Source organism: Hippoglossus stenolepis, chromosome 7 (assembly GCF_022539355.2).
Source record: "Hippoglossus stenolepis isolate QCI-W04-F060 chromosome 7, HSTE1.2, whole genome shotgun sequence".
In the NCBI taxonomy this organism is placed as follows: domain Eukaryota; kingdom Metazoa; phylum Chordata; class Actinopteri; order Pleuronectiformes; family Pleuronectidae; genus Hippoglossus; species Hippoglossus stenolepis.
Window position 1 is genome coordinate 12,197,200 of NC_061489.1, and position 26,022 is coordinate 12,223,221.

Genomic DNA, 26,022 nt, shown 5'->3' on the forward strand with positions numbered 1-26,022 from the left:
CTGCAGATAGGAGGTGGCATTGTTATTCCTTTGGGGGGGAATAACAATGCTATATTCTACTGGCCACCTGTGGTGAATACGTACCCTAACAGTGGTACGGCTGTCAAACGTAAAGGACTTAATCTGTCCATTCTCCAGGAACACCTTCAACACATTTGGTATGAGTAGCAAGGAGTCGTCCTTGAGCATTGTCTGAAAAAGATTTAGGGAGAAAACACCTTCAGTTAAATGGAAAGAAATTGATGGTATATGTGAGAATGTGCCTAAAGGGTAATCAATAATGAAATTGCTAAATACAAACACAATCAGTCGTGGGTTTGTACTCTGCTATGGAGATAGTAGCAGTAGAACGAAGGGCAAAGGAGGTGAGAGAAAATAACAATGGAAAGATACTTTAACTGAACTCTGGACCGTTAGAGAAGGAGCAAAACTCTGCCTCAGGATGAACACACCATGCATTGTATTAGGATCAAAGAAGGGTTTATTCAAGTTCTCCATTCTGTTCATTCAATATGTATGTCATGCAAATAAAGTTGGATGGTGGGAATGAAAGCCCTCACAAAGAGCTGAGAGAGGAACAAGAGGTGTGGCCTGATTCAGGGTTACTGTCTTTACTCGAAGCACTCAAAGTTCATTCTTGGTAGAATGTGTTGTGAGGGGTGACTCTCTCCTCCCTGTTGCGGTCTCCTTCTTTTTCATTATCTTGCTAAAAGTTTACAAAAACAACTACCAAGTTCTCATGATATAGTTTCACAGGACCACAGTTGTGATCAGAGGATAAGAAGGTCTCTTAATGTAATAAGATAGACCTGAGGTTTTTCAATGTGACATTTGGATGCATGCGGAGATGGAGCAGAAAACAGCCCTGCAGCCCTTCATCTTTTTTCCTGTATTATTCTTTTTTTATCTGATGATCAGATTTGTCAGAACAGTAGGAAGAAATTACTCATGACAGTAACAGGATGGAAATGTATTGCAACAATATATCTCCAAAATTGCATTCAGCTGAAATAGAGAGTTTTGCTCACAGCAGACGCCCAGCAGTCTGTTTTTGAAGAACTTAAGTATTCAAAAGGCTCAACAAGCTGTTCTTCTTTGGAGACTGAAGGTGGCTAAGGCCTGCATGCGTAATAAGTCAACAGATCTTTCTCCTTACTTCAATAGTCAGCATGCACCAATCGGCAAAAGTCAGCATGCAGCAGAGAAGAGAAACCTCAAACATTCTCCCCATTGCTAGCTGCTACTTTTGTCCTTGTTAGTGAGCAGGAGCAGGAGCTGATTCGTCACATGCAGGGAAACTGTTATCAGGGACAAATCACAGCCCAGTGCCATGGCCTCATCTCTGTGAGGAGAATGTCATGCTATAAATTGGGGTTTGGTGGCTGAAATATCTGATCATTACCAATCATAGCATCCCCCTCACATCTCTGCATCAGCATTAATGAGATTCACAAATGTGAGATAGAAACAGCGAGGAAAACTGAGGAAGAGAACAGATCCAGCCTCCTGTTGATTGCATTTAATGAAACTGGTGGCCTTCGCTGGCTTGATTTAGGGCCACTAAAGGAAGCCTGTGGTGTTCTCTTGATCTCGACTGCTGGTACTGCAAGGCTAGAGTGGATGGTCGACTCAGCAGCGATGGAAAGCGAGCGTGAGTCGGTTGCTTAAAACTGTGTTATAGGTTATCAGCGGCCTGGTGGTCCCCGTGATGAGCAATCCAGTTCTCTATCTTCTTCCATTAAGTACATACTAAATGGAAAATAAGATGATGAAATGCCCTTTCCCAACTGATTCTTTATTGATTGTCTTGTTGCTTGTCCTCTTCATTCTCTCACTTTATTTACAGTAATAGATCCTTGATTGGCCACCAGGTGTTAGGGACTGAATCCATTTTTGGGATGGATGTGTGGTGAATGTTATATTTCATTTTGTGAAATACAATGCTGCTCCATATAGTCCCATGCCATTAGCTAATATACATAACCTTTGTTCCTCAAAATGATATATTCAAAGGGTTTGTCAAAAAAAAACCTCATGGCCTTATGGCTTAAATGTAACACACCTTCCTTTTCCTCCCTATTTCGTGACTGGGATCTGAATAAGAAGTCTCTCCTCCCTCACAGCTCACCTGCAGTTGAGGAGCCTTTTGCAGCCACCGATCCCTACCCACAAGTTGACATGAGTTTTTTTTTTCAGCTTACTTCGCTCAAATTATGTCTCAAGGGGTACATGTTAATATGCAGTGTTTCCCATTAATTATCTAGACTGTGGTGGGCTCCCATATTCCAATTTGTTCTGCCACAGTTTCATATTGAGCCAACACATTTTGACACATCTCATAGTGTAATAAGAGATCTCTAACTTGGTGTGTGCACTGCTATTTGCAGAGTCACCCTACCACGTGCTTGCACTTTACCATCCAGGAGACCTCATAGTTTCAGCTGCAGTTTGACTTCCCTTGAAACCTTCGTTCGTATGCATGTGCACGACTTTTACCACTATACATTGAATTAGTTCTGTGTGAAACGCTGAATATGTTCATATGTAAACCTTGATTTTCACTAAAGGGGGCTTTTATTGTTTTCTTTTGACAAATATTACAATGAAAAGTTGCTAAATAAACCATCAAATGATCCCATTTCCCTGGTTGATTGACTATCAGATCTTTTTATTTAATTAGGAAAATATTTAATAGAATATGAATATGGGGTACAATAACTCCTCAACTATCTCATAAAAGACTACCGTCCCTTTTTCCCAAAAATTTTAATACCTAACATATCTCTATTTTTCTGACCCTCCCTTACCCCTTATAAATTAACTTGTCCCTTACCTCATACATATTTCACACAGCAGGCCTTAACTGTATTCCAAGCCACATAAGTGATATTTGTAGCCTAGATGTTGATAAAAGAGCGAAATCACCCGAAAAACATCTCCAAGTGATATTATGTCTTAAAATGTCGGAATGCCTTTGAAAAGAGGTTCAGGTTGTTCCTGCGAGAATTCAAATCAGTCAGGAAAGCAATTTATTCTTGGCCAAACTGCTGGGCCGAAAGCATGCACGGACACACACAGACACTTGTACACACAAACACAACATAGAGAAGCTCAGACTCAAACAAGGGTGGAGAGAGGACTTGAAGCTTTTGCGATCAAACAAAAGACATGCACAGTAGGAGAGGGCGGGACAGGGTAACAGCACAAGCCACAGGGAGACGTGTCATGTAGAACTTACTGAGTCCGGGTCGCTGATGGACACTTGCTCTGAAAAGCGCACTTTAGGCGGGTTAGTTCGCAGCCGGGCCTTTTTGGCTGCGCTTATGAAGGCAGACTTAGGTGACTGAGGATGAGAAGAGAGAGAGAGAGGAACTCTTGAATCAGCTTGGAAGACGAGATGTCAAAATTAGAGAAAAGCCCCAGTGACTGCCAGTGCTAAAGTGTGTTGGAGAGCCGACTAATGCTGCTGCAATGCGACAATTCCAAATCTGCTTTAGACGTGATGCTCACCTAAATATTTTTAAATTGTTGTGTTTACTGGCCTGAGAGCAATTAAGATCTTAGCCGCTTGATCAAATAGACAAATCCCTCCAGAATAGCTGCATATGTCCAAATGATTAAATAAAAAAAGATTTAAACATCAGCATTCCATCTTCTGAAAATATCCAGGTTTTGGCATCCGGCTTAATTCAGAGTACATTTCTATTTCCTCTGTATGGATGCACAGAAAATCTTTATTTAATAAGGTCTCATGTAGGTGTTGATATGACCGCATGGAGCAGTTCTGAAGGAGTTACCTGGAAAAAGAAATTACTCTGATGTGTAGACGTGGCCATAAATGCTAATATAATCTATATATGTCTGTAATGTGTGAGTGTGCACTGCAGGAACAAAATACTCAGTGTTTCTGCATGATTCACAGTCAAAGTAAACGTGTTAAAACCCGATGAAGAGTAAGAGAAATCCTGTGGGAGAGGAACATGAAAGAGAGAGTGGCCCATTATACTACCTGATGGGGCTGCAGCACAGTGAGAACTATCGTGTCTTTGCAGCGTCTATGGAGAGACAACAAGAGAGTGAAGTGGGTTAGATAATGCCATGGACGGCATGGCATTTAGAGAGCTTCTCCAGTTTATATCTGCCATTTCCTCACTGTCCTTCAGCCGCGAAAGGGACTGACTCATCCACAGATTTGTGTTCATGTAACTCATCAGCAGCAGAAAGAAACAGTTTGTTTCTCACAATCTACCCTCCTCACCCGCGTCCTTTTCCCTCCCTCTTGCCCCTGACCTGTGCCCTCCCTCCCTCCTGGGACAGTAAAGGATGTTACCTTACAAGGTCTATGACTCTCTCTCTGGGCGCGTCGCTCACCGTCTCCTCGTTAATGGCCAAGATCTGGTCCCCGGGGAGAAGCTTGCCAAAGGAGGGGCCGTCTGCAAATGAGACGGGACAGACACAGCCAGGAGGCCAAGTCATGTGCATGCGATAAAGAGGTTTAACTTGAGACATCACATCACAGGATTAACTTAATGGGCCATCACTCTTGTATTCCATGTACACACACACACACACACACACACACACACACAGTTTCTCCATAACCTCAGAGGATATTACATTGAATTATTTAAATTTCCTCGAGATTCACTCTCACCTTAAGCATAGCGTCTACTTGCCTTACCCCTACCTTGACTTTAAACTAAGCTAACCTTAAAACATGTTTCCATGAAATTTAATGATTTAGGTTATGGGGACTTACATTTCTTCCCATGGGGAAGGGTTAGGGTTACACATACACTCACACACACGCACACACACTAACCAGCAGAGACGGAGCGTACAATGACAGGCCTCTGGCTGCCTGCAATGAAGCCGAAGCCTTGAGTTGGGTGGCGCTGGATGGTGACCTGTCGAGCTGAGGCCGGACTTAGGGTACCACTGTCCATACCATCTTGGCTCTCCTCTAACATCACAGAGCTGCAGAGTGCACACAGACACAAATGTAAAACACCCACAAACGTTTATAATATCCGACATTGCGTGATGTGTCATGTCACGTGTCGCAATGTGCACCTTTCGCATGCATTCGTATGTCCATCCTGGACCTTGGCCATCCCCTGAGAGGAGGGAGCAGCATGGGACAGGGTTGCACTGCAAAGGCCTCACTCTGTTTTGCACTCATTCACCTGCACACAGAGAGAAATAAGCGAAGCTGTTTGCTTAACAGTCAAAAGGATCTAAATCACTTTACACACAGCGTCTCTAAGAAACACCTTGGAATGCAGCCTCACAGAAAACTGAAAGGATAAATGTGAAGCTGAAAAATGTAATGTTCAGCGTTACAATCTCAGACATCCTCCCCTGTCAACAAGTCGTAGCTGTCTCATATGCTTTGCAAGGGAAAAATGCTCAAGATAGAAGCAAAAATGTAGGCATTTCATTAAAATATGTAGCAGCTATCAACCCAATACACACAGGGTATTTAACACAGTAAGATCTCTGAATCTGCCAGTCTCTGCCAGTGTGGACCAAGCTACTGCTGTGAACCACACATGCTCTTTTACAGATGCCTGTGTGGGAGGCAGTGACAGCAAGATTACTGAAAGGCTCTGTGTGAGTGTATATGTGGCACGTGGGTTTCTGTGTAGCAGAAAAATGACTCAAAAAAAAAAATGGATGCAAATGATTGTTTGAGGGAAAGAGAGCCAGATATTTGTACTCATATCTGCCATCTCAGACTGGGATGATTGCTGGCTGAAGACGAGACACTGATTGTGATGTTAATGGCGTGGATGGGATGAAACAGAAAGAGACAGACCCGCTGGATTGGATTATAATGGGGCGATACACTGAAGAGAGCACACACCTTTCTGAGTGCCACACACTGTCAGTAACAGGAGTGTGATAAGTCAATATTTCAGATTCATATTCTTGTCACTTGTTATTTCTGATGAGAGTGGCTTATGGAGCACCACGGCTCATTTACAATTCCAGCGATGCATTACTGATCTCTACCTTGTGTCATGGTATCAGATGAGGGTTGATGTAGCCTAGATAGGCTTCATATCGAGTGCAATCCATGGCTACAAATCCATTGCATTGTGTGTGCTTTGAATCTCAATTACGCTAATCATTTAAAAAGACAAGATTTGAATAAAAATGTCAACATTCCATATTTAGCTGACTTACAAAGGATCATATGTCTGAATCAAAGATGCACAGTCCTGACAAATGAAGCCCCAGCTGCTGCTTCTGCCTCTGAACAGGATTAAATGTTTTTTTTTTTTATTAAGAGTGATTATTTTCTCCTTTGATTCTCCCCCAGTGGATTTTGAAGGTGCACTTCTCTCCACAGTTATTCTCCGCCAGTCTGTCTCTCTAATGTCTTTCCGCCATCTGTCCTCCATTGCAGTTGCTGGAAGGACACCCATTCAGTTTGATCTTCAAGGAGTTGCCAGCCACCGCTCATTCATCAGGTGTGTGTGTGTGTGTGTGATTGCTGTGTGTCAGCAACTCTTATCCAGTGCACAGAAGCCAAGATTTGTGACCTCAGTGAAGATAGAATATGTTTGCTATAAAGAGCCTGCACTTTTACCTTTGTCTGTTATTAAGTTGGGTCAGATATCGTTTTGTGCAATACGGTTGCTAAATCCATACTGAAGCGATTCTTTTTTCTTAAAAAGAAAAAAATACGTCAGTCAATGATAAGGACTGTTTTTTTTTTTTATTGCTAAGGCACATTGGAAGTTGAAAGTTACTTTAATATACAAATATAAATAAGTACAAATCATAACATAACAAAATCAAATAATAAATAAAACCTAACCCAACTACAATTATTTAAAACTAAATAATAGTTTTAGTGCTTAATACAGCAAAACACTCCAAGCCCCAAACTCCTCATCAATTCTCCAAAACACGGAGTATCCCTCTGCTTTCCAATCTATCCTTCCTCCCTTTTACCTGGGATTGTTTTCAGACATTTTCTGCACGTCCCGGTGTCGGAATCCTTCCTCATGAAATACGACCACACTTTCGACCATTTAGCTTGCGGCATTTTGGTGTCGTGTCGACTCGAGTTTGAGGTTATTAACTGCAGGCTAATGTTACGTGCTGTCAGAGCCATATTGAGAGTGTGTTGCCACCAGAGTTAAGTGTAATATTAACTAGACTCGTGTGGTGATGTTTATGTTGCCTGGAATCAGAGCAACTATTTCAGTACAGAGCCGAAATGAAGCATCTGTGTTGTGTGCTGGTCCGATAGGTACGGGCCATGTAAGAACAGTATTCAACTTTACCATTCACAGAGCCCTTGATGTAGTTTGAGAGTCCCTGATTCTTTTTTGTACATACAAGATCAAATAACAAGCCAAAATTGTGGAACCATCGTTAGAAGAATACACAAGTGTTACTGAATCAGAAACAGAGGAACACATCCTCCTCTCTTTGTTTTTGTCCTATTGCTTTGGACACAGCTTTAGATTCCTTGCTCAATTTAGAGAGAGAGTTTTGGCATTCAATGTCAGTGTTGAGAACGAACTGAACAGAAGGGAGAGTGATGAAGGTAGCCGGGGGACACTGAAGCTTACATGTCTGCAAAGATAAACAGCCATTCAGCAGAGAGCCCGGCCTTTTACTGAGCGAGGACACCAAGGAATTCTGTCAAGAAATGATCCCCAAGGGCATCGGCAGACCTGCCCGTTGCTATAGCTACCGCTCTCGGTAGCTCATCGAAGCTTGGGTGGACGGAGAGATAGTGGGTGGATGAGAATAGTGATGTGGCCACTACGAGGGTAGGAGGAGCAGCCAGATGCTCTCCGATCACCCTGCAGCCACTGTGGCCATATGCCAACGTTTCCTGAGGCGCTGGGGGTCAGGGCAGCAGATACCTGCTCTGCTGCAGCTCACCAGGCCTCAGGGTCTGGGAAGAACAACCTTTTGCCCACTATTCTCCCAGGCCTGAATTCTGACAGATTTATTATTAGCTTGAAGGGTCACTGCGTTTCATAATGCTGCATTGTTCAGGTCCAGATCAGATATTAGGTATAAACTACAGGTTGAATTACTCAACCGGTCAGTCACAGAATCTGTTTTTTGGTAATGTTGAACTGAATTGCAATATGTATTACAGTAAGTCTTATTAGAAAATATTAGAATGAAAAACTTTTTGGCTTATTAATATGATTTTACTGGATGTAACTGTAGAGTGTTTACCCAAAACTTGTGCATCTTAGTGAATAACATAATAATTCATACAAAGTTATAAGGGGCAATAAGGAAAATAAAACCAGTTGGTACATATGTGCAGTATTCTATCTAAATGTCTATTGCCAGGAAGGAGTTGTTGTGATTTAAGAACAAACCGGATAAGCCGGGATTAAGAGAGCTACTGTAAATGCAATCAGGTTACGTAATATTTCATTTCTTTGGAAAAATTGGTTTACAATTAAGAGACTAAGATCAGTTACAGAAGTTACAGAAACGTACAGACTGTAAGTGTATCACACTAGTGAGACCATATTTCTGTATAAATTATTTTGTGAAAAAAAGATTCAGTGTTCTTGTTCTGTAAGATTACTGCTAACTGGACAGAGTAGAAATAGATTAAATCTACATCTATGCATTTGAAGTTCAACCAATCATACTCAAATTTCCATAAGTTTCAGATTGTGTGACAAGAAAACAGTTGCTTGGTTGTTTCTACATTAACATCATTCTGCTCTGCTGAAACTACAGCGGTCACTTTAAATGATGCTGTCTTAAAGAATTGTGGAACAGCATTTTCTCCCTTTCTTTTTTTACAATAAAGGAGATAAGAAAGGAAGCATTGAAGCTTCTTTCCATAGAATTTAGATAATTCGACCAGCTCTTATCATGGTTTTCAGATAATTCTGGGTCATTTCACTCAGTTTCATCCGAAGGAAAAAGACTATTCAACGACAACCTGATATGTCTCGATACCCTGTTCTTCTGGTCCTGTAGTTTAACCCCTGAAGTTGGGTTTTCTCATTGCCAAATGGCTGTTTCTTGGTTTGATCAGAGTGGAGGGCATTATAGTAGAGCAGGCAGATTGTCACATTCAATAGAGAGGAGTCTAAGATGAAACCCAGCAAAAAACAAATGGTCAAATGTTCTTTTATACGCAGTACTTTGATGATTAAATACGTGAAACCCATTTAAAAAATCCATAACTGTTTTTGAGGGATTGCATTGCATGTGAAGAGAAAAAACAGCCCGTAGCTGCTGCAGTTTTTCTGGAAACTCGAAGGACTCAGAAGGAAATTTGCAGCAAAAGAGGACAAATTAGTTTAGCCTGAGAGCAAAGATGAAGGACATCTTAGCCATCTTTAATAGAAATAGTAAAAGCTGAAAGCTGTCCAACATTTTCTGTGTTAAACAGCATACACTTGCAGTTGCTGCTGCCAGACAATGCATTTGCTCAGTTTACTCCTGCGTCTTATTTAAATTGTTCTGTGGATGTTGTCTCTCCTTGTTGGAACAATTACTGTCATTCTTGGCTAATAAAAGATGATGCTGACGCCGAAGAACTTAATTTATTGTGCAGGTCTGTCTGGGTCAAATTACAAGCCCAGAAAAATATTATTCTCGTAACCAATAAATCCTTTCATATGAAAAGCCTCTCAAATCTCGCCTAGGCTCAAAGACATATGCTTAAAAACGCTAGACTTAATCTGTAATTAATTAGTGTCATCTTAAGTTTGATGTTAAGATATAATTGCCTTGCTTGCTGAAGTAAGCATTTGTGAACATGATTGAATGCATTAGTGGAGATTACTGTAGAAAAATGTGGAAAAACCTACTGTGTGTAGCCGATTTAATAAACAGCTAACTTTTCGACAGCACATTGAGTTAGAAAAAAATACGATGTATGCATTCAGGCTAAATGAATGCAACATTATTCATGCTCATCCTACATTATCCAGACTTAATGAGTTCAGGCAATTCCCAAGTGCAGGAGTTGTGGGCTTAGCCTTTCGGATGCTGCGTCTCAAATGTAGATTCTTAATTGTTAGTTTAACAGGAATAAAAGAGTCTATTCCACTGGCAAATTAGCAAAACACTTCCACTTGTCACTGGGAATTATTTGGCTACTTACCCTGTTGATGCTTGAGGAATTTTCACAAATGTTACTGTTGCACTAATTGTTAATCTTTCCGATAAAAGTGAAAAGCCTGAATTATAAATAATAATTTTTCAATCAGAGATGGAATCAGCTGCGGGAACTTGGGAGTTGTGCAGCACTAATTGGAAATTGTGGACATTCATTAGTGACTGTATGTTATTGGAGAGTTGCCCTGAGATGCCAAACAACAGGTGAGGACTACTGCAGTTATTAATCATGGCCGACAGACAGACTGGGAGAACTTATATCCACCGGGCATCAGCTCTGGCTCTTTGTGAATTCAATCTAATATTGTTTTCCCTTGTGAGGAGACTGCAATGCACACTCCATTGATGCACTGCTCCATTTGTTGCTCTGTTTTTTGATTGTATCATATTAAAAAAACTATTCTTAGTGAACTGAGTTGGATTGAATTTTGTGGGATGAAGCTATATGGCAGGAGAGATAGTAAACTTTATAGAACAGCTATGGTCACCTCTGATAGCCTTAGAGTTTGTATCTGCATGCTTGAGGTGTGATTCTGTAATGTTAGTCAGCCAGTCTTTGGATCCACCAGTTTGATCCAGACATGTTAAATCTCAGCATGTTGTCTATTTGAGCTTGTCATCTGTGTTTTTTTTTCTTTTTCGTCTTTGTTTGTTAGCAGGAATATTCAAAAACTACTCAACTGATTTCCATGAAATGCTGTGGAGGGGTGGCGCGTAACCAAAGAAAGAACCTATTGAATTTTGGTGCAGATGTGGATCAGGACGCTGATTCAGAATTCTTTTTCACTCTCTTTAAAATAGTGTGAGAGAAGCGTGTAACATTTTTGTTAAGGGGACTGATATTTATGAATGTGTGCAATTTGGTGTAGATCCAAAAAAAAGAATCTGGATCAAGTGAATTTAAATGTGGTTCCTTAAGGGGACTGTTGGGCCTTGGCGGAGGTACAGTATACGCTCTACTGAGTGCCATTCTAGTCATATAAAATATATGACAGAGGTTGTTGTTTCATATTGGTTAAGTCTCTCATGCACACTCAAACTGCAGTAAACAGGATCACTCTGAGCCTTTACATAAATGTGATTAAATGTCACATCTTGAGTTACATCAGTACTAACAGAGACTGACACGATGAGACATGTTGTAAATCTGTAAAGAAATCACAAAGCACAGATAACAGACGAAAACCCACATGTCTTTTCACATTGACAACTAGATATATTTATTCACCATTTGTCTGAGACAGATTTGTTTTCTTCCTGAAGAAGAAACTCTGTAGTTGCAGGAGAAAACTGCTACGGAAGAGACATCTTAATGTTGCTCTGCGTCATCACAAGAAACATCTTTCTTATCCATCGCCTAAAACACTACAAACCACAAATTCAAGCAGAGATGATGCAGTATAAAGACGCTAGATCTTCTTTCAATTACTGCTATATCTAATTTAACATTTTGCATATTTATTCAAAGTCGCGTTGCTTACTCATATGTCTCATTCAGTCGCTCACAGTTCTCTTTCAGCCCTCGAGCGCAGGCTGCCAACATTTCATATCAAATGTAGCAAATCCTTGCATCTGAAAAAATCCTGTTAGGATTATGAAATGGGCGACACAATAATCTCGCCAGTGTAGTGTGAAATGAGCCTTCATGGACTAGAAACATGTCTGGCCGCTAGAAAACTGCAAATATTAAAGTAATTTTAGCTGGATGGTTTCCCACTGTCTTCGATCTTTCTCTTCATTATGAATACTGTTTTTTTTTTGGTTTGTTACTTGTGGTGATAGACAGGCCGTTGCACTGAGAGAGCCAATCAAATGAGGCCATCGGCACGGGGCCTAATCCTTCCCATCACTGCAGGCTGTTCGGCCCCAGTCCCACAATTCCTGCAGGGCAACACAACCAATTTGTTCTGAGGGGAAAGCAAAGGCTGAAATATGAAAGTCAGCCTCACAATTCTTCACTGATAAACTTTTCATTTTGTGTTTTGTCTGCAGGACTGGATCACTTAAAACCTCAAGGCAATTCCTTTGACTAGAATGTGAAGCAGTTTATTTATTTAGCAAATCCCTCCTCTCCTGTTTTTCACCATTACCAGTTATATTAAGTGTTGCTCTCAATTAAACCTGTGCAATACATTCATTTACACCACACACACGTGCTCTCTTTTTACTTTACATTAACAATAATGTAAGTCTTTGCTGACTCTGTCTCACACCATGTTGTTTTCTCCCTCCTGCAGGTAGATTCTCCAGCCTCCCCCTCTCATCCCTGCTGCCAGGTAAACAATATATACCCCATCTCAGTCTACCTCACTTGACATGCTGGCTGCTCGCAGACCACACAATTGCCATTCCTGTTGTGTGAAATACAGATACAGACAAAAAGATTTGTGCAGCTGCAGGACCCATCCCTCTGTCTGTCTGTCTCTGGCTGTGTTCATTGCTGGCCCGCCTGCCAGAACGCCTGCACCCTTTCCTCTCTTTACACAAATGGCCTCCCCAGTAGGGCCAGATGGCATCCATTTAGCAAGTGCTGCTGACTGGTTTCTTACTTTCTTTTTCTGAAGTTGTTGCCCACCTTTACTGTTTCTCTGTTTTTTTTTTTCTGTTAATCTGTGTCGCCCCCTCTCCCGGTTACTGTCTGTCTGTCCGTCTGTCGCCACCTAGCCCCTTTCCTCTAACAGCCAAAGCTGGCTGCCCATTTGAAAACAGATTGTGGCTGTGGGTGAAAGCGACAGCTTGGGGGGTGATTGATGCAGCAAGGAGAGAGTGCACCGGCTCTTCAGGCGGTAATTTGTGTGGAAAACTTCAACTGAATGTTTACAGACAGTTGACTAAGTTGTCGGCTCTTTACCTTCCTCATCCTGCCAAAGCATTAGTCCCTTTCTTTATTTGCACTATCTTGTGTTGGGCCTGCAGACCTTAAAGGTTAGAAAGGCATAGATGATGACTCAGGGGAGAAATGTTGAAGTGTCAGATGTGCATCTGTTGTGGTTTAGGCCTTCTTACAATATGTGCTTTGTGTGCATAGTTGAACAGTCGTGTATCTTTGAGCGTCTCTTGGAACAGATGTTTTACAGCAATGACTCCCAACCTGGGATTCTTGTACCTCAGGGGCTACTTCTGTGAGTTTGTTGGAAGGATTGTGAAGCAGCACAGCTAATTTTAAACCATGGAAATCATGGTTTGCTCAAATATATCTAAATATGATATATATAATATATCTTTATATCTAGGAGGTAAATGAGCAAATAAATAAAATTAGAAAGCAGTTAAGATGTTAACTCATAAGTTTGCAAGTAAATTAGATGAAACAGCAAACAATATTGGATTAAACATAAAATTCCAGCATACTATGTTTAGTTTTAAAATTGAAGAAAGTGACATTAGAACATGACAGTTGTGAAAACAGAGGATTAGAGAACAGATTGGCACCTGTTCTATAGGATGGTAGAAATGGGTTGGGCTGTGTAAGTTGGCAATAAGGATCTGCTGCATCAGTGTAGTCTGCCATGGTTTCCATTTGTCACAAGTCCCACTCAACTACTCATCACACTAAACTACACAAAAACCCATCTGGTCTGAAACCCCATTCAGCCCTCTGAGCACAAAGAAGCAAAACATAACATCTTGAGAAAACTTTTGGAGAGAAAAGTGAAGAGAAAACTCAGGGAAGGAGACTGCAGTCAGAAGAAAAGAGATCTCTGCTTTGTTCAAAGACGTGTTTGTTTATTTGTGTGTCTCCACGGTGTTATTGTCTTGGAGATGGAGAGAGTAAAAGGTTAAGAAGTGTCTGAAGAAGTGATTTGAGTTTGGAGGGAATGACTTTTTTGCAATAGAGTTCACAATCTAGAGGAGGATACAGCACATCATTTCACTTTCCCCTCCAAATTCCATCAGGCAACAAATGCAAACATGGAGAGCAACACCTCCACCCCATCCCACCATGATGCGTTCTGACCCTGTTTTTCCAGCCTAATTTCGATCTGTTCCGCCAACAATCAGCCAACAAACGTGACCTGACAATTCAGCAGGGTTTCCGAGGGGTCTTAAAAAGTCTGGAAATTAACTTGCTGAAACCGGCAGAAACACTGATCCTGGCTATGGACAGAATGTTGACACGCTGTTATTCTCACTGAAGATCTCATGAGGGAGAAGAAATCTATATTTGACACATACTGATGTTCTAATATGATGAAAAGGCAAACCTCTGCCCGGCCACCTGTTTGAAGAGTAGTTGCTTCCCCTGACCAGACTTGGCTGACCTGATGGTCTCTGGCTTAGCTGCTTCTCCGACTCACTCTTACATTATTAATGTGATCACTGCACCACATGACCCACACCACAACATGGAAATGAATATCCCATCTTCCAGAGTGCACAGTCTGCAGGCTAACTTAACCCCGCAACCTCTGTGCTAAAGAGTAGCGATGCACTGGCGGCAGTCAAGAGGTTCACTCCGAGAGACAGAGGTGCCTTCATAGTGCTCCGTCAGGCCTTTCTTTCACCCTCTTGTATCACTTTTACCTGCTGTGCACATCATCTGGCTTTACAGTGTATCTTACACAACTGCCACACTGTTGAATGCTGTTGAATTATTTTCTTGCCATTTTATTGCAATCACAGAATGATCATCATGTCATCCTGCCATGGCACAGCCTACTTTTCTCTGTTGTGATCACAGAAAAACTGAAAGGGAATGAGTCTCTAACTACTCTGATAGTTGTTTTAATTGTGAGGAAGAACTAGACTCATCATTTTTGTTTTTGTTTGTTTTAATATCCAAAATAATTGTCTTCATGAGAGAATAATTGGCAGATGAGTTGATTGTGGAAATAATTTTTACTTCCCAGTGATTGTTTGCTGTATTCTGATTCATCTATAATCACCATTTGCATCATGTTTAGTGTCACGCAAATGTCAATATATTATAAATAACAACAATAACAATAAGCTGATTAATTGCTGATCTCAAAATCAGCTGCCAGCTAATTTTCCTACACTTGAAAACTAATTGATTAAGTAATTATATCAATGTTTTGAGCTTCTCACAAATGTATTGGTTTTCTCTGTTTTAAATAATTGTAAAATAAACTGATGGACAAAAGACACAATTTTAATTAAACAGGTTACTTTGGAGTCTGAAAACTTCAATAGGTAATTAGAAAAATTGATTGATCAAAATAAGAATTAAACGGTTACCAGTTTCCCATAGTACCATAGTACAATTCCTGATGATTGGTAATATTTTATTACCTTATTTTTATCATATACTGTGGTGATTTGGGTTTGGAGTCAAACACAGATTTTTTTGCTGACTCTCAAACATTTTGGGATAACGCCTGCACTTAATGTAACAAGTTGTCAATCTTGTCTTCTCCGCTCCGGCCCCGCTCCGGCCCCGCTCCGGCCCCACTCCGGTCCCGCTCCAGGCACCGCTCTGGCACTGCTCCGGCCCCACCCCGGCCCCGCTCCGGCCCCTCTCCGGCCCCGCTACGGCTCCACTACGGCCCCGCTACGGCCCCTCTCCGGCCCCTCTCCGGCCCCTCTCCGGCCCCACCCCGGCCCTGCTCCGGCCCCGCTCTGGTTCCTCTTGTTTCGTGTTATTAATGTCATCAACATCAGACATCAAATTTGTCACATATGGTTGTATTGTTCTTATGTGCTCATTTGATTGACTTATTTAAGGTTTCATTTAAACCTGCATCACGGGAAAGTTTCATGGTAGAACAAAAAGCTTCTTTATCAACCTAAAGCTTTCCTTCTTCAACATGAATGTGTTTTTTAGTGCTATATTATTTTATATTCTATTATTTTATTGATAACAAATATATTATTTAAATGTAAAATATGGTCAATTACATCAGTTAGTGTATCAATACTTTTTGAAGATATTCAGCATATCTAACAGTACCACAATAATACTGATAATCATGATAATTTTGGTCGCTATAATCATGTTTCATCTTCAGAACGAAAGAAAAATAAATAATGAAAATGCTTAGAACTTCTACTAGAAGTTATCTCTGCACACAGAGACACTGTCACTTGGTATAGTAATACAATGCCTAACGTTTTCACTATAGTTTTTTTAAATCTGCGTTTCCACACAAAATAAATTAACAGCCGGCACCATCAAGTCCAGTGACTTGCATCTTACTGGTGCCTTGGGTTTACATTCAGAACATAATTCAGTACAGCTGCACCATTAACACTGACACCTCGGCACAGACCTTGTCTCACTGTGACAAAGCTGTGTCGAGCAGTGGCTTTCTCCTTCAGCCATAGTCGGTTAGATCATAGCTTTGCTGTAAAGACCTTGAGCCTGCTTCATTTAGCTGCGATCAATAACCCGGCCTCCTCTCTGGCTCACGGACAGACAGACAGACCGAGAGATGGACGGAAGGACAGATGTGATAAGGAGGCACAGCGAGCGGCGATGGATGGGCGCTGTGATTATACGAGCCGCTCTGTCAGGGAGGAGAGATGGGTGGAGGAGGTTAGCCAAACAGATGTTCAGCTCTGACGGTCTCTGCTGGTCGCTGAGCAGGATCTTGTTTGATAAAAGGCGGATGAGGTTAAGAAATGCATCTCATCCATGTAAAAGCTTGTTACGACTTTCTCTCACTAGACTCCGGCCATAAAGAAAATATTTATAGAGGGCAGGGGGCAGACTTTAATGCTATCCAGAGACAGCAGTACCCCTGTGGAGGTCATAAATATTAAGGCAAACATGACGGTGTTGTAGGATGAAAGCCAAAATGGTCCAGGCATTGTTCTTATTTTTATTCCTCTGCACTACACTGATGAATATACAAAACTCAGAGTCACCTTGCAGCTCCTGAATGAAGCATTTAAACCTGACCCGTGATAAAACTATATTAAACTGTGAGATAGAAACTCCGAGGTCATTCGTTTTACCAATTTGACATAAACTCAAGAATGTTTTCCGTACCACTGATACCTTTCTGCTATGAGCTCCAGCAAAATTCCAGCAGATAGGATATAGGCTTGTAAACTGAGGGAGGTGAAATCAGCCATGTGTGATACAGCATCTCCATAGCATTGGGGTTTGGCGAATACCAGCCTTCCTAACCTTCCATTTAGGACCAGTTCACCGATCCATGAAACGGCACACTCATCGGTTTGTTGAAGGTAAATTACATACAGCAAACTGCAGCCACTGCAGCCACAAAGAGCCATTACCCAAGTCTGAGTCAAGCTGAGTCAAGTGTTCACTTGTTAGAAAAAAAAAAATCTAAGTTATTGACAATACCTAATTAAGTAATGTGTGTATGTATATCAAACCCCATTGAGCCAATATATCCTCTCTGTAACAGTTATGTGTATATATACATGTATGTATGTGTGTGTATGATTGAGTGTTTGTCTATTTTAAATTCATAGCATACCATAGGTGAAAAGGAAAAACTGAGGAGTAGCAGAGAATTAGTTCGCAAACAAAATGAAGCTCAGGGCAGCAAAACTGAAAGGTGTAAAAATTAAACATGTAGCAGAGAAGTAACCAATGAAGAATGTTTGCAAAGTGAAATAGCAGAGCAGGAAAAAACTGAATCCGCTGTCCTAGTCCAATAAGCTTCCTCGGCTATAGCGAGGGGATGCAGTTCCTTTGGTTATCTTGAATCCCTGCTCTCAGATTGGGGAGGTTCCACTTGACTGCGTTTGATTCATCAGTCAGGAGCTGTGAGGAGAAAAGTCAGGCCTGCATAGCCTTCCTCTCTCCCTAAAGTCTGCGCTGTACAGGCTGCTTCAATTTTCACTCCGGATCTATTTCCTGTTATTCACCCGACGTACCCTTCAAGGCTTATAAATACTGTACATCAGACAGAAGTGATGGTAGTGTGGCCAAGCTACCACCAAAGGTTAATGCACACGATCTTTACAAAATCAATACGAGTCCTCCATGTTTTCCCTGCAAAAGGGCTGTACACGAGACCATCAAATAACCGTTGGCTCTGACTGTAGCTTTCACATACATAGTGAAAATGGCTTAATTGGCCTCTGAGGTCCAGCAGCCTGCAGCCAGTTACACCAGCCAGTTGCCCGCAGCTCAACTCTGAGAGGCAGAGTGGCCATGACAGCCGCCGAGTGTCTCCCTCTCTCTCTTTGCTGTCATCCTTCAGTGGAGCGATCGGCTCTCAGCAGCTCGCCTGACAGCGGAACGACGCAGAGTGACACTCATTCTCTGCGATATACAGCGTGGCCGCCTCCCCCCTCCTTTTTCCTATCTCTGCCACCCACGAGAGATCACCCACTCGCCACCTCCCGACTCCTCCCCTTTGTGACTACCAATAAAGTGGACGTGTCCCCGCAGTCTGCAGCATTCAGCTCAATTCCCACACCCTCCCCACTTTCTATATTTGTGCTTCCGACTAATATGCAGGTATGCATTTCACAGAGTAAACACATTTTCTGTCTCGCATACATTTGCACAAACTGTTTTTCAGTTATATTAATTCATGCATTGTGCTTAACTGCACTTCTATTTTCCCCGCCTGTACAATTCCATACGACAGAATATTAATGAGCTTTTCTGTAACAACAGTTGGTACAACAGTTCTGCCCATATCTTTCATTTACATGTCATGATGACAGGGTGTAGACACAACACTGCAACACCTCATTAACCACAAAACCCTGTGTGACCTCTCTGCTCTGTCCCGCCACCACATCCCTCACTCACGTGTTCCTTCTCATTTTGTCATTGTTGCTTTTCCCAGCGGTTTTCTGGCCAGTAGAGCTGCTGGTCATCATTGACAACATGTGAGGTGAATCCACCCGATCTGTAAATTGTACATCACTGATTTAAATGTGAACTTTGATCCTCTTGCATAGCGTGTTGGTTTTGACTGTCAGAAGGCTCCACACCTTAGGTTTCATACCACGGCGCAAAGCTGATGATTAACACAGCCTCCCTGCTGGCTCTGGCTGGTCTGAGAGCGTCTGTCGCACCTCTCCCTCCCTTTCTTTCTCTGTCTCCCTCTCTGTCCACCGACTTACTGTATGTAGTGCTGCTATGTTTTAGTGGCTGTGCTGAGAATACCAATCGGCTGCTCCACCAGGGTAAGTAATCATCTGGCCTGCTGATACCACTGCTGCCTGCCCACTTGGGTCAAGCCAGGCCCTACTTTTTCTCAATTTTTGATTGATTGCTTTTAACTGTGTTGCCACAGTCATGGTCAATTCTTCTTTCTGATGTTATCCTTGTTTCTATCCAATTAAATCTACTGATTCAAATGCTATTTGGATTAATTATGTTACCTTAAATCATATTCTGTGTATAAATATGGACAGCGCATCATCTTTGGGCAAGATAGGGAGCCCCAAAATTGCCTTTTCTCTCAGGGAAAGTGCACTCACTGTATGGAAGTGTGTGTGAATGGGAGAATGACATAAACTGTGCTGTAAAGCACTTTGAGTGGTCATCAAGATTAGAAAAGCGTTATATAAATACAGACCGTGTACCAGACCATTTATATCCACTGCACACCACTATCCAGGAATGAAGCCGAAATATCCCGGTTACGAGAGTCTGTGCATTAGGGATGGGGGTGGGGGGGTGGGGGGGTGGAGCTGCGTTATTGATACTCGCATTCAACCAATTTCTAAGCCTCAGTTGTAATGAAAACCAATCATGAACACTTGAACATAGATTATGAAGTGTGACAAGGAACCTGAAATGATAAAAAACATCTTTGAAAAAAAAATTGTTTAAAGTGCACTCTGACTTTTCAATTTGGTCCATTTCCCATCCACTAATATGGAAGTGGCAGGGTTTAAGATCAAGGAAATTAGGCTTCACATTCATGTTGTCCATCTTCATTTTCTGTCTATGGTTTTTAAATACTTTTCTATCCAGACACTATTTCTAAAACTGTCTACAACAACTAAAGAGTAATTTGAGTAATAGGCATCCCGATCGATACTGTGCAGACTCTGGCTCCAAATGCAAAAGATGGTGGCATTTGTATCCGGGGTATTTTTTCATAATTTCTGGAGAGAGGGAGGAAGTGGAGACGTGCCATTCATCTTTATACACAGTTTATGTTAAAAACCTGCACTATGTTGTATCCGTTAAACACAACACAAAATAAGAAACAATCACTTAAAGCGGCTTCCTAATACTGCTGACATGGAGCCAATAGCTCTTTAGTAATAGCTTTGTTTGGACATACAAAGAGAAGTACATTTATCATACTGTATGTCTGAAAGTAGCAAAGTAGTATATGTCTGTGGTTATGAAATTGTACTGAATATCAAACTAGGACACCCTCAGTCTTGTGTATTTAAGGTGAACAGAAGTGCAGGAAAAAATATTCAACACAATGTGTAAATATATATATATATACATAGACCTACTCTTTATTTGAACGAGAATTCATGGAACCAATTTTGATTCATTTATACTCATATTTCTTCTCCCATTCCAGAGTCCGCGGTAACACCTACTTAAGCGTCGTAACACTGTGGCACCAAAGCTGCTCAATGAGGACGATTGTATCAACTCTAAAAGATTTGAATCGTATGTCTTTGATTTGGGAAGATGGTCCAGGGACTTTGTGACACTCCATAATATGCTGTCTGCCGTCTGCTGCTCTCAACCTCAGTGTGGAGGAAATGAATATGTGCTTGGCTGCTCTTGGTGCTTTAATCCATTTAATGCTCCCTGGGCAGAGGAGAGGAGGGAGGGATGTGCAGCCTGCTGGTGCACGGATCGAAGAGACTGTTGCGTTGAAGCAGAACCCCTGAGTTCGTGCAATTGTTGTGTTGCTCATTGTCATGTGTCATTTCCTTGCTAGCACAAGTTCAATACTTGAAATAACAGTTCCTTTATATCTTACAAAGAGTGAATACAAATGCACAATGAATTTCTCTCTCAGAGCTAAGCCACTGCTTTCAGACAACATGACACTGTTCCTCTGCAGACATGATGCATTAATCATTTCACCAACAAATGTTTGCCTGTTGCTCCAGCTGGCGACACAAAATGGCACAAAACCAAACTCTGTATGCTTTTAATTTTTATCCGAGAGCCGTTCAATCAGCACAATTAATGGAGAGCACAGGATGGCATCTCCTCACAATTCTGTTTTTTTACTTCTTTTCTTTTGTTTGTGACCAGTACTGTGCCACTTCTGCTTTGTTTGGAGACTGATTTCTAAATCTTACTTCTGCTAATAAACTCCCAGAAATGATTTAATAGAAGCTGCCCAGTGTGAATTGCACCTGTGGAAGGACGCTTAATCCAGATGCAAGTGTGGGTGGCCCACTGAGTGTGGGAGTCAGGCCGTAACCATGCACTTTTGTCCCTGTTAATGGGCTGCAATCAATAATACAGCTTCATATCAGCAGCCAGTGTTAACTGAGCATGAGAGGGGGGGGGGAGCCACGTGATAATCGATGTGAATGTGGAGATAATCAACAAGATTGCAGGAATTGCCCTGGGTGGTCTGTCATATCGAACCTTCTGCAGGAGCTCTATTGCGCACAGACCACAGAGCACCGCAGGGAACACTTGTGTCACGATACTGAAGCAGGAGAAATATGAGAAATATGGGCGCGCTGGAGTCACAGACAAGGAGGATAGGTCTCTTTTGTGTAGGCTTGTCATTTAGTAGTAATTTTAGATTTTCTTCGATCCAGGAATATTATTTTGCCCTTTGTACTGAGGCCAGAAACTAAAATGTAACTATCTTTTCTTATAATAAGATGCAAAAGGTGTCACAGAGAGGTAGAAGGTGCTGCTAATGTCTCACCTATGTTAAGATATAATCTTCTTCATTAAAATATCTGAAAACAACTTTTTGTTGCCTTCTGTACTTACATTGTCCAAAATATTTACAACAAAGTTTAAACCCAGAGAAAGAAATATATCTTAGTTTGATTTAAATCACACTTTTGGCCGTGGTTTAATTATATCCGCTTTACTCGAGGCTGTAGGTGCATTCAACTTTATGTGGCTCCACAGTATGTGCAGTGCTGACTTGACCTTAACCTAAAATCCAGCGCTGCAGATCATCGCCATGCATGTCACGTAACCTTAAACAACGCTGGAGCCAGACGGCTGCAGTCAGACAGCTCAGTTGTTCTCCTTCAGCTGCAGCAACTGAAAACCTCCTCTCGCACGACTCAACTTTGCCCTTATTTTGCTTGTGTCTTACATTTTTAATCCAAAGCCCCTTTTGCTCTGGTCAAAAGACCCACTAACATATGGCTTTTGTCTGCAATTGAGATTAATAAAATCAGCATTCACTTACGGGTCAAACTGTGCAGTAGACGTAGGGACAGAACTCCCAGGTGAATGCACTTCTTTTCCTTTATTTTGGCAGTCTAGATGCTGACGCTGCACTTTGTTCTGTGCAGCATTACAAAAAGGAATTGAAGGCACGGCCAACGTGCAACAGGGTTTCTTTTCTACAGTTTGGGGCAAAATGCAACACTGGCAAGCAGCCCGAGGTGAGAGAGCTTCTCAGTTTCCAACACATTTGTGAAGTTGAACATGAGTCACTTGCCTTTTTTGGTGGGTTTACTCACATTTGAAGAAAGTGCGTATACATATGTGGTGTAAAAGAGGTTCAAGAAGTTCAGATCCGTCATTTTCTTTTTATTTCTCTGCGAGGAGAATGTGATGTATTTGATCTCCTACTGCCAGTCATTCATTCCATTTCCACAATCTACTTTATAGTAAAAATCTCCTCTCTTCTCCAGTGTGATAGCTGGTGCTCAGCCAATGCCTGTGAAGTTTCAGAAGGCAGAGTTGATTGCGGAGTGGTGGTGTTGTGACATGAGCACTGAGACGTTGTATTGACATTGCAATGATTGTTTACATGGTTTGGATGTGGGGAGGAGGGAGGAAGGAGCTGCAGGAGAGTTATAAAAGATGGGTCGAGCATGAAACCCAATAAAAAGTTGAAAAAAACATGTTGTCAGTGTTTGTCGTAATGTTGGAGCCAGACATTTTTTCAAGCAGCTTGAGCCTCTGAGACAAACAAATGTCTGATTGCATTATGGAAATTAGCAGCTCTGCTTTGTGGCACGGTAATAAGGTCGGGGTGCTGCAGAAAAGACCGAATGTATTTACTGTGTCTACGTAAAAGGAGCTGGATGCATTGGGAAGACATGATTGGAGTTGGCAGGGCTATTATAAAACAGGCGTATAACTGTACTGACAGGAGCTAAATTGTCAGCAAAATTACTGCAGCTTCTTTTTTTCTCACACCAACGAACAAACTGAGGCCTGTGGGGTTCAGATACAATAGTTTATTTTTTGGACCACTTCTTCTTCAGAGCTTTAACTTCTCATCTTTCCTGAGGAAATCCATCACACGTTTAAGGTAAATCAAATTCTGCTTCAACCTCAATCTTTGATTTGGTCCTTTTCTTGCAGCCAACATGTGCAGAGAAAATGCATTTTTTGGCAGAGCCGAGCCGTAACGTCTGCACACCGTACTTTATTTCTTCATTATAGTTTCGGGATTTTTTGCTCTGACAAAGAGGGACTCATGCAATTGGCTTGCGTAGTCAGTCAGTCAGGAGGCAGGCAGGCAGGTGCTGAGCACCGATATGTTTCTTATCGTGGAGCTGCCTCCTCACAGCTCATCACAGTCCACAGTGCATCAAGGACATGAGCAAGCACACAAATACACACATCACACACCCTTGGGCGTGATAGAGAGGCAGACAACGTAGAGGTAGAAGAGGAGGAGGAGGATTGAGAATCTTTTTTACTTGTTCTGGAAAAGAAACTCTTGGAAAAATGTTCTGTGCTTTGACGGTTTATCATTCCTCTTCCTACTTAGTCTCTGTCCTCCCCTCAGTCCTTAAAGCTTCCGTCAAACAGCCTTCCCACCACATCCACTCCTTTAAATCTCGGTGTTACAGACTGAATTTACATCATGAATGAATAAATATGGTATAATGCACAAATAAATGCAAAATGTGAACCATTGTATTGTATATATAAGTGTCTAAACCAACTGGTATCATAACCATTCATGTTAATACTCACTCTGACATTAAGAAGAAGATTACACTCTCATCTTTGAGATTACAACTGTGGCTACAGAGCCCCCCCCCTCACAGTATTTTAGTAAGTCCATGACCAAGTGTTGCACTACTCAAACTGCGCGTTGACATTTTGCAGTTTGGAGCCATAACCAATCAGAAGGACTGGAACGGCAACTAGAAGCTCTGATGTGACGTTTACGATTTAAAGATGAGAGCCACGTGTACTTAATTAAGAAAAACAGGGAACACACGTAGCCACTCTCTTCTTCACTGTTCCTATGAAAGCTTATTTCATGCTCCAGAAAGTCTTCACATCTCACACATGCACAAACATGCCGTGTGTGTGTGTGTGTGTGTGTGTGTGTGTGTGTGTGTGTGTTGTGTGTGTGTGTGTGTGTCTTTGTGTCTGGGAGTGACTAGTGCACAGACAAACAGAGTAATGTGTTTCATTACTTAATGTGTGATGATGCTTTAAGCTCGGTTATGTAACTGGGGTTTCTCAGGATATTGCAACAAAGTCATATATCGACTCATCATTCAATCACTTTTATTGATTATAATTCCTTACTATTATTACTATTCCAATGTTTTTGTTCGCCCAGTGTTTGCGTGGGGTTTCTCTGGGTACTCCCACTTTCTCCCACGGTCCAAACACATGCAGATTGGGGGGAGGTTAATTGGAGAATCTATATTGTCTGTAGGTGTGAATATGAGAGTGAATGGTTGTTTGTCTCCATCAGTCCTGAGATACGCTGTCCAGGATGAACCCTATACTCTCGCCTGATGTCAGGTGGGATTGGCTCCCATGGCTCCCATGCAGGTAACACACATTTGCTATATGACTATCAATGGGGCTAATATTTGATCCACTTTGTCATTATATTTCTATACAATAATTGCTTCTCACATTTTCTCGAAAATACCAGTGGGCTTTGATTTACATAGTTGTCAGGTCAGTGATCACCATAGCAACCTGTGGAGCAAGAAGCAAGGTATCGTCTCCACGGTGCAGCAGCTGTAAGCCTGAGGGCTGAGCAACGAAGAGAAGTTATGAGTAATCTACATTATCCTCGTATGTATTCAAATAATGCTCTGTCTCTCATTCTCTCTCTCTCTCTCTCTCTCGCTCTCTCTCTCCTTCTTTCATACCCGGAAGACATCTGTTCCATGTTTGGCTTAAATGCCAACATCATTCATTGTTTGGTGATAGAATTTGTACAAATCTTGAACAAATCTGATTTTATTCAGCTTGTTCTCTCGGCACATGCCGATATTCACTCACACTGATGTGCACAGGTATACGGTAGATAGTGATGAGTGGAAGGCTTTTATATTTCTGAGCATCTTATCGTCATATATTGTCAAGAAATAATAGCATGATTGATTTGGGGGGGGTGGGGAATATTTTTCCTATAATGGTGCAGCTGCTTTTAGCCAGAACGACTTGCACAAGCAAACACCACCTCAGTGTCATGCATGGCTTGCAAAGACAGTAATTCCTCTCTTTTATCAGCAGATCCCACACACACAAAATGGCTAGCTGGGTGGTATTTCTATGTTTCAGTATCTTGTGTTGTATCAGAAATCGGCTCTGCCACAGTTCTTTTGCTGTCCAGTTCTAGCAGCTCCACAGCGGCAACAAGGCTCCTTCACAAGTTCTCTAAATGTCTGACGCTTCAGCTTCTTTTTGTCAGAGTAGATCTCTAGTCTGTTTTACACTGTCACAAGGAAGCTGCTTGTTTTAGCACCAACTCCACTGAGGGGTGGTAACTTTCTCCAAAAGCATTTGTCTTTACAACATGTTACCAGCTGCAGTGACATTCGATATTTTTATCACTGTGACAGTTTCCCTGCAAACTAGTCACA

At 41.7% G+C, this 26,022-nt stretch overlaps 1 protein-coding gene across 6 annotated transcripts in view; it reads right to left on the reverse strand.

Moving 5' to 3' along the window:
- frmpd3 (FERM and PDZ domain containing 3) overlaps positions 1 to 26,022 on the reverse strand; it is an 82,279-nt gene that overhangs the window by 12,283 nt on the left and 43,974 nt on the right. For 3 of the 6 annotated variants that reach the window (XM_035161444.2, XM_035161447.2, XM_035161443.2), the window contains exons 3-8: positions 5,074 to 5,186; positions 4,823 to 4,977; positions 4,331 to 4,433; positions 4,010 to 4,055; positions 3,239 to 3,343; positions 85 to 192 (exon numbers count right to left, since the gene is read on the reverse strand). In XM_035161444.2, the coding sequence (XP_035017335.1) occupies positions 85 to 192; positions 3,239 to 3,343; positions 4,010 to 4,055; positions 4,331 to 4,433; positions 4,823 to 4,977; positions 5,074 to 5,114 (558 nt within the window). In that variant the 5' untranslated portion in view covers positions 5,115 to 5,186. Of the gene's footprint in view, positions 1 to 84; positions 193 to 3,238; positions 4,056 to 4,330; positions 4,434 to 4,822; positions 4,978 to 5,073; positions 5,187 to 26,022 lie in introns of those variants that run through there. The other 3 variants (XM_035161445.2, XM_047340474.1, XM_035161446.2) reach the window with 3 other exon arrangements.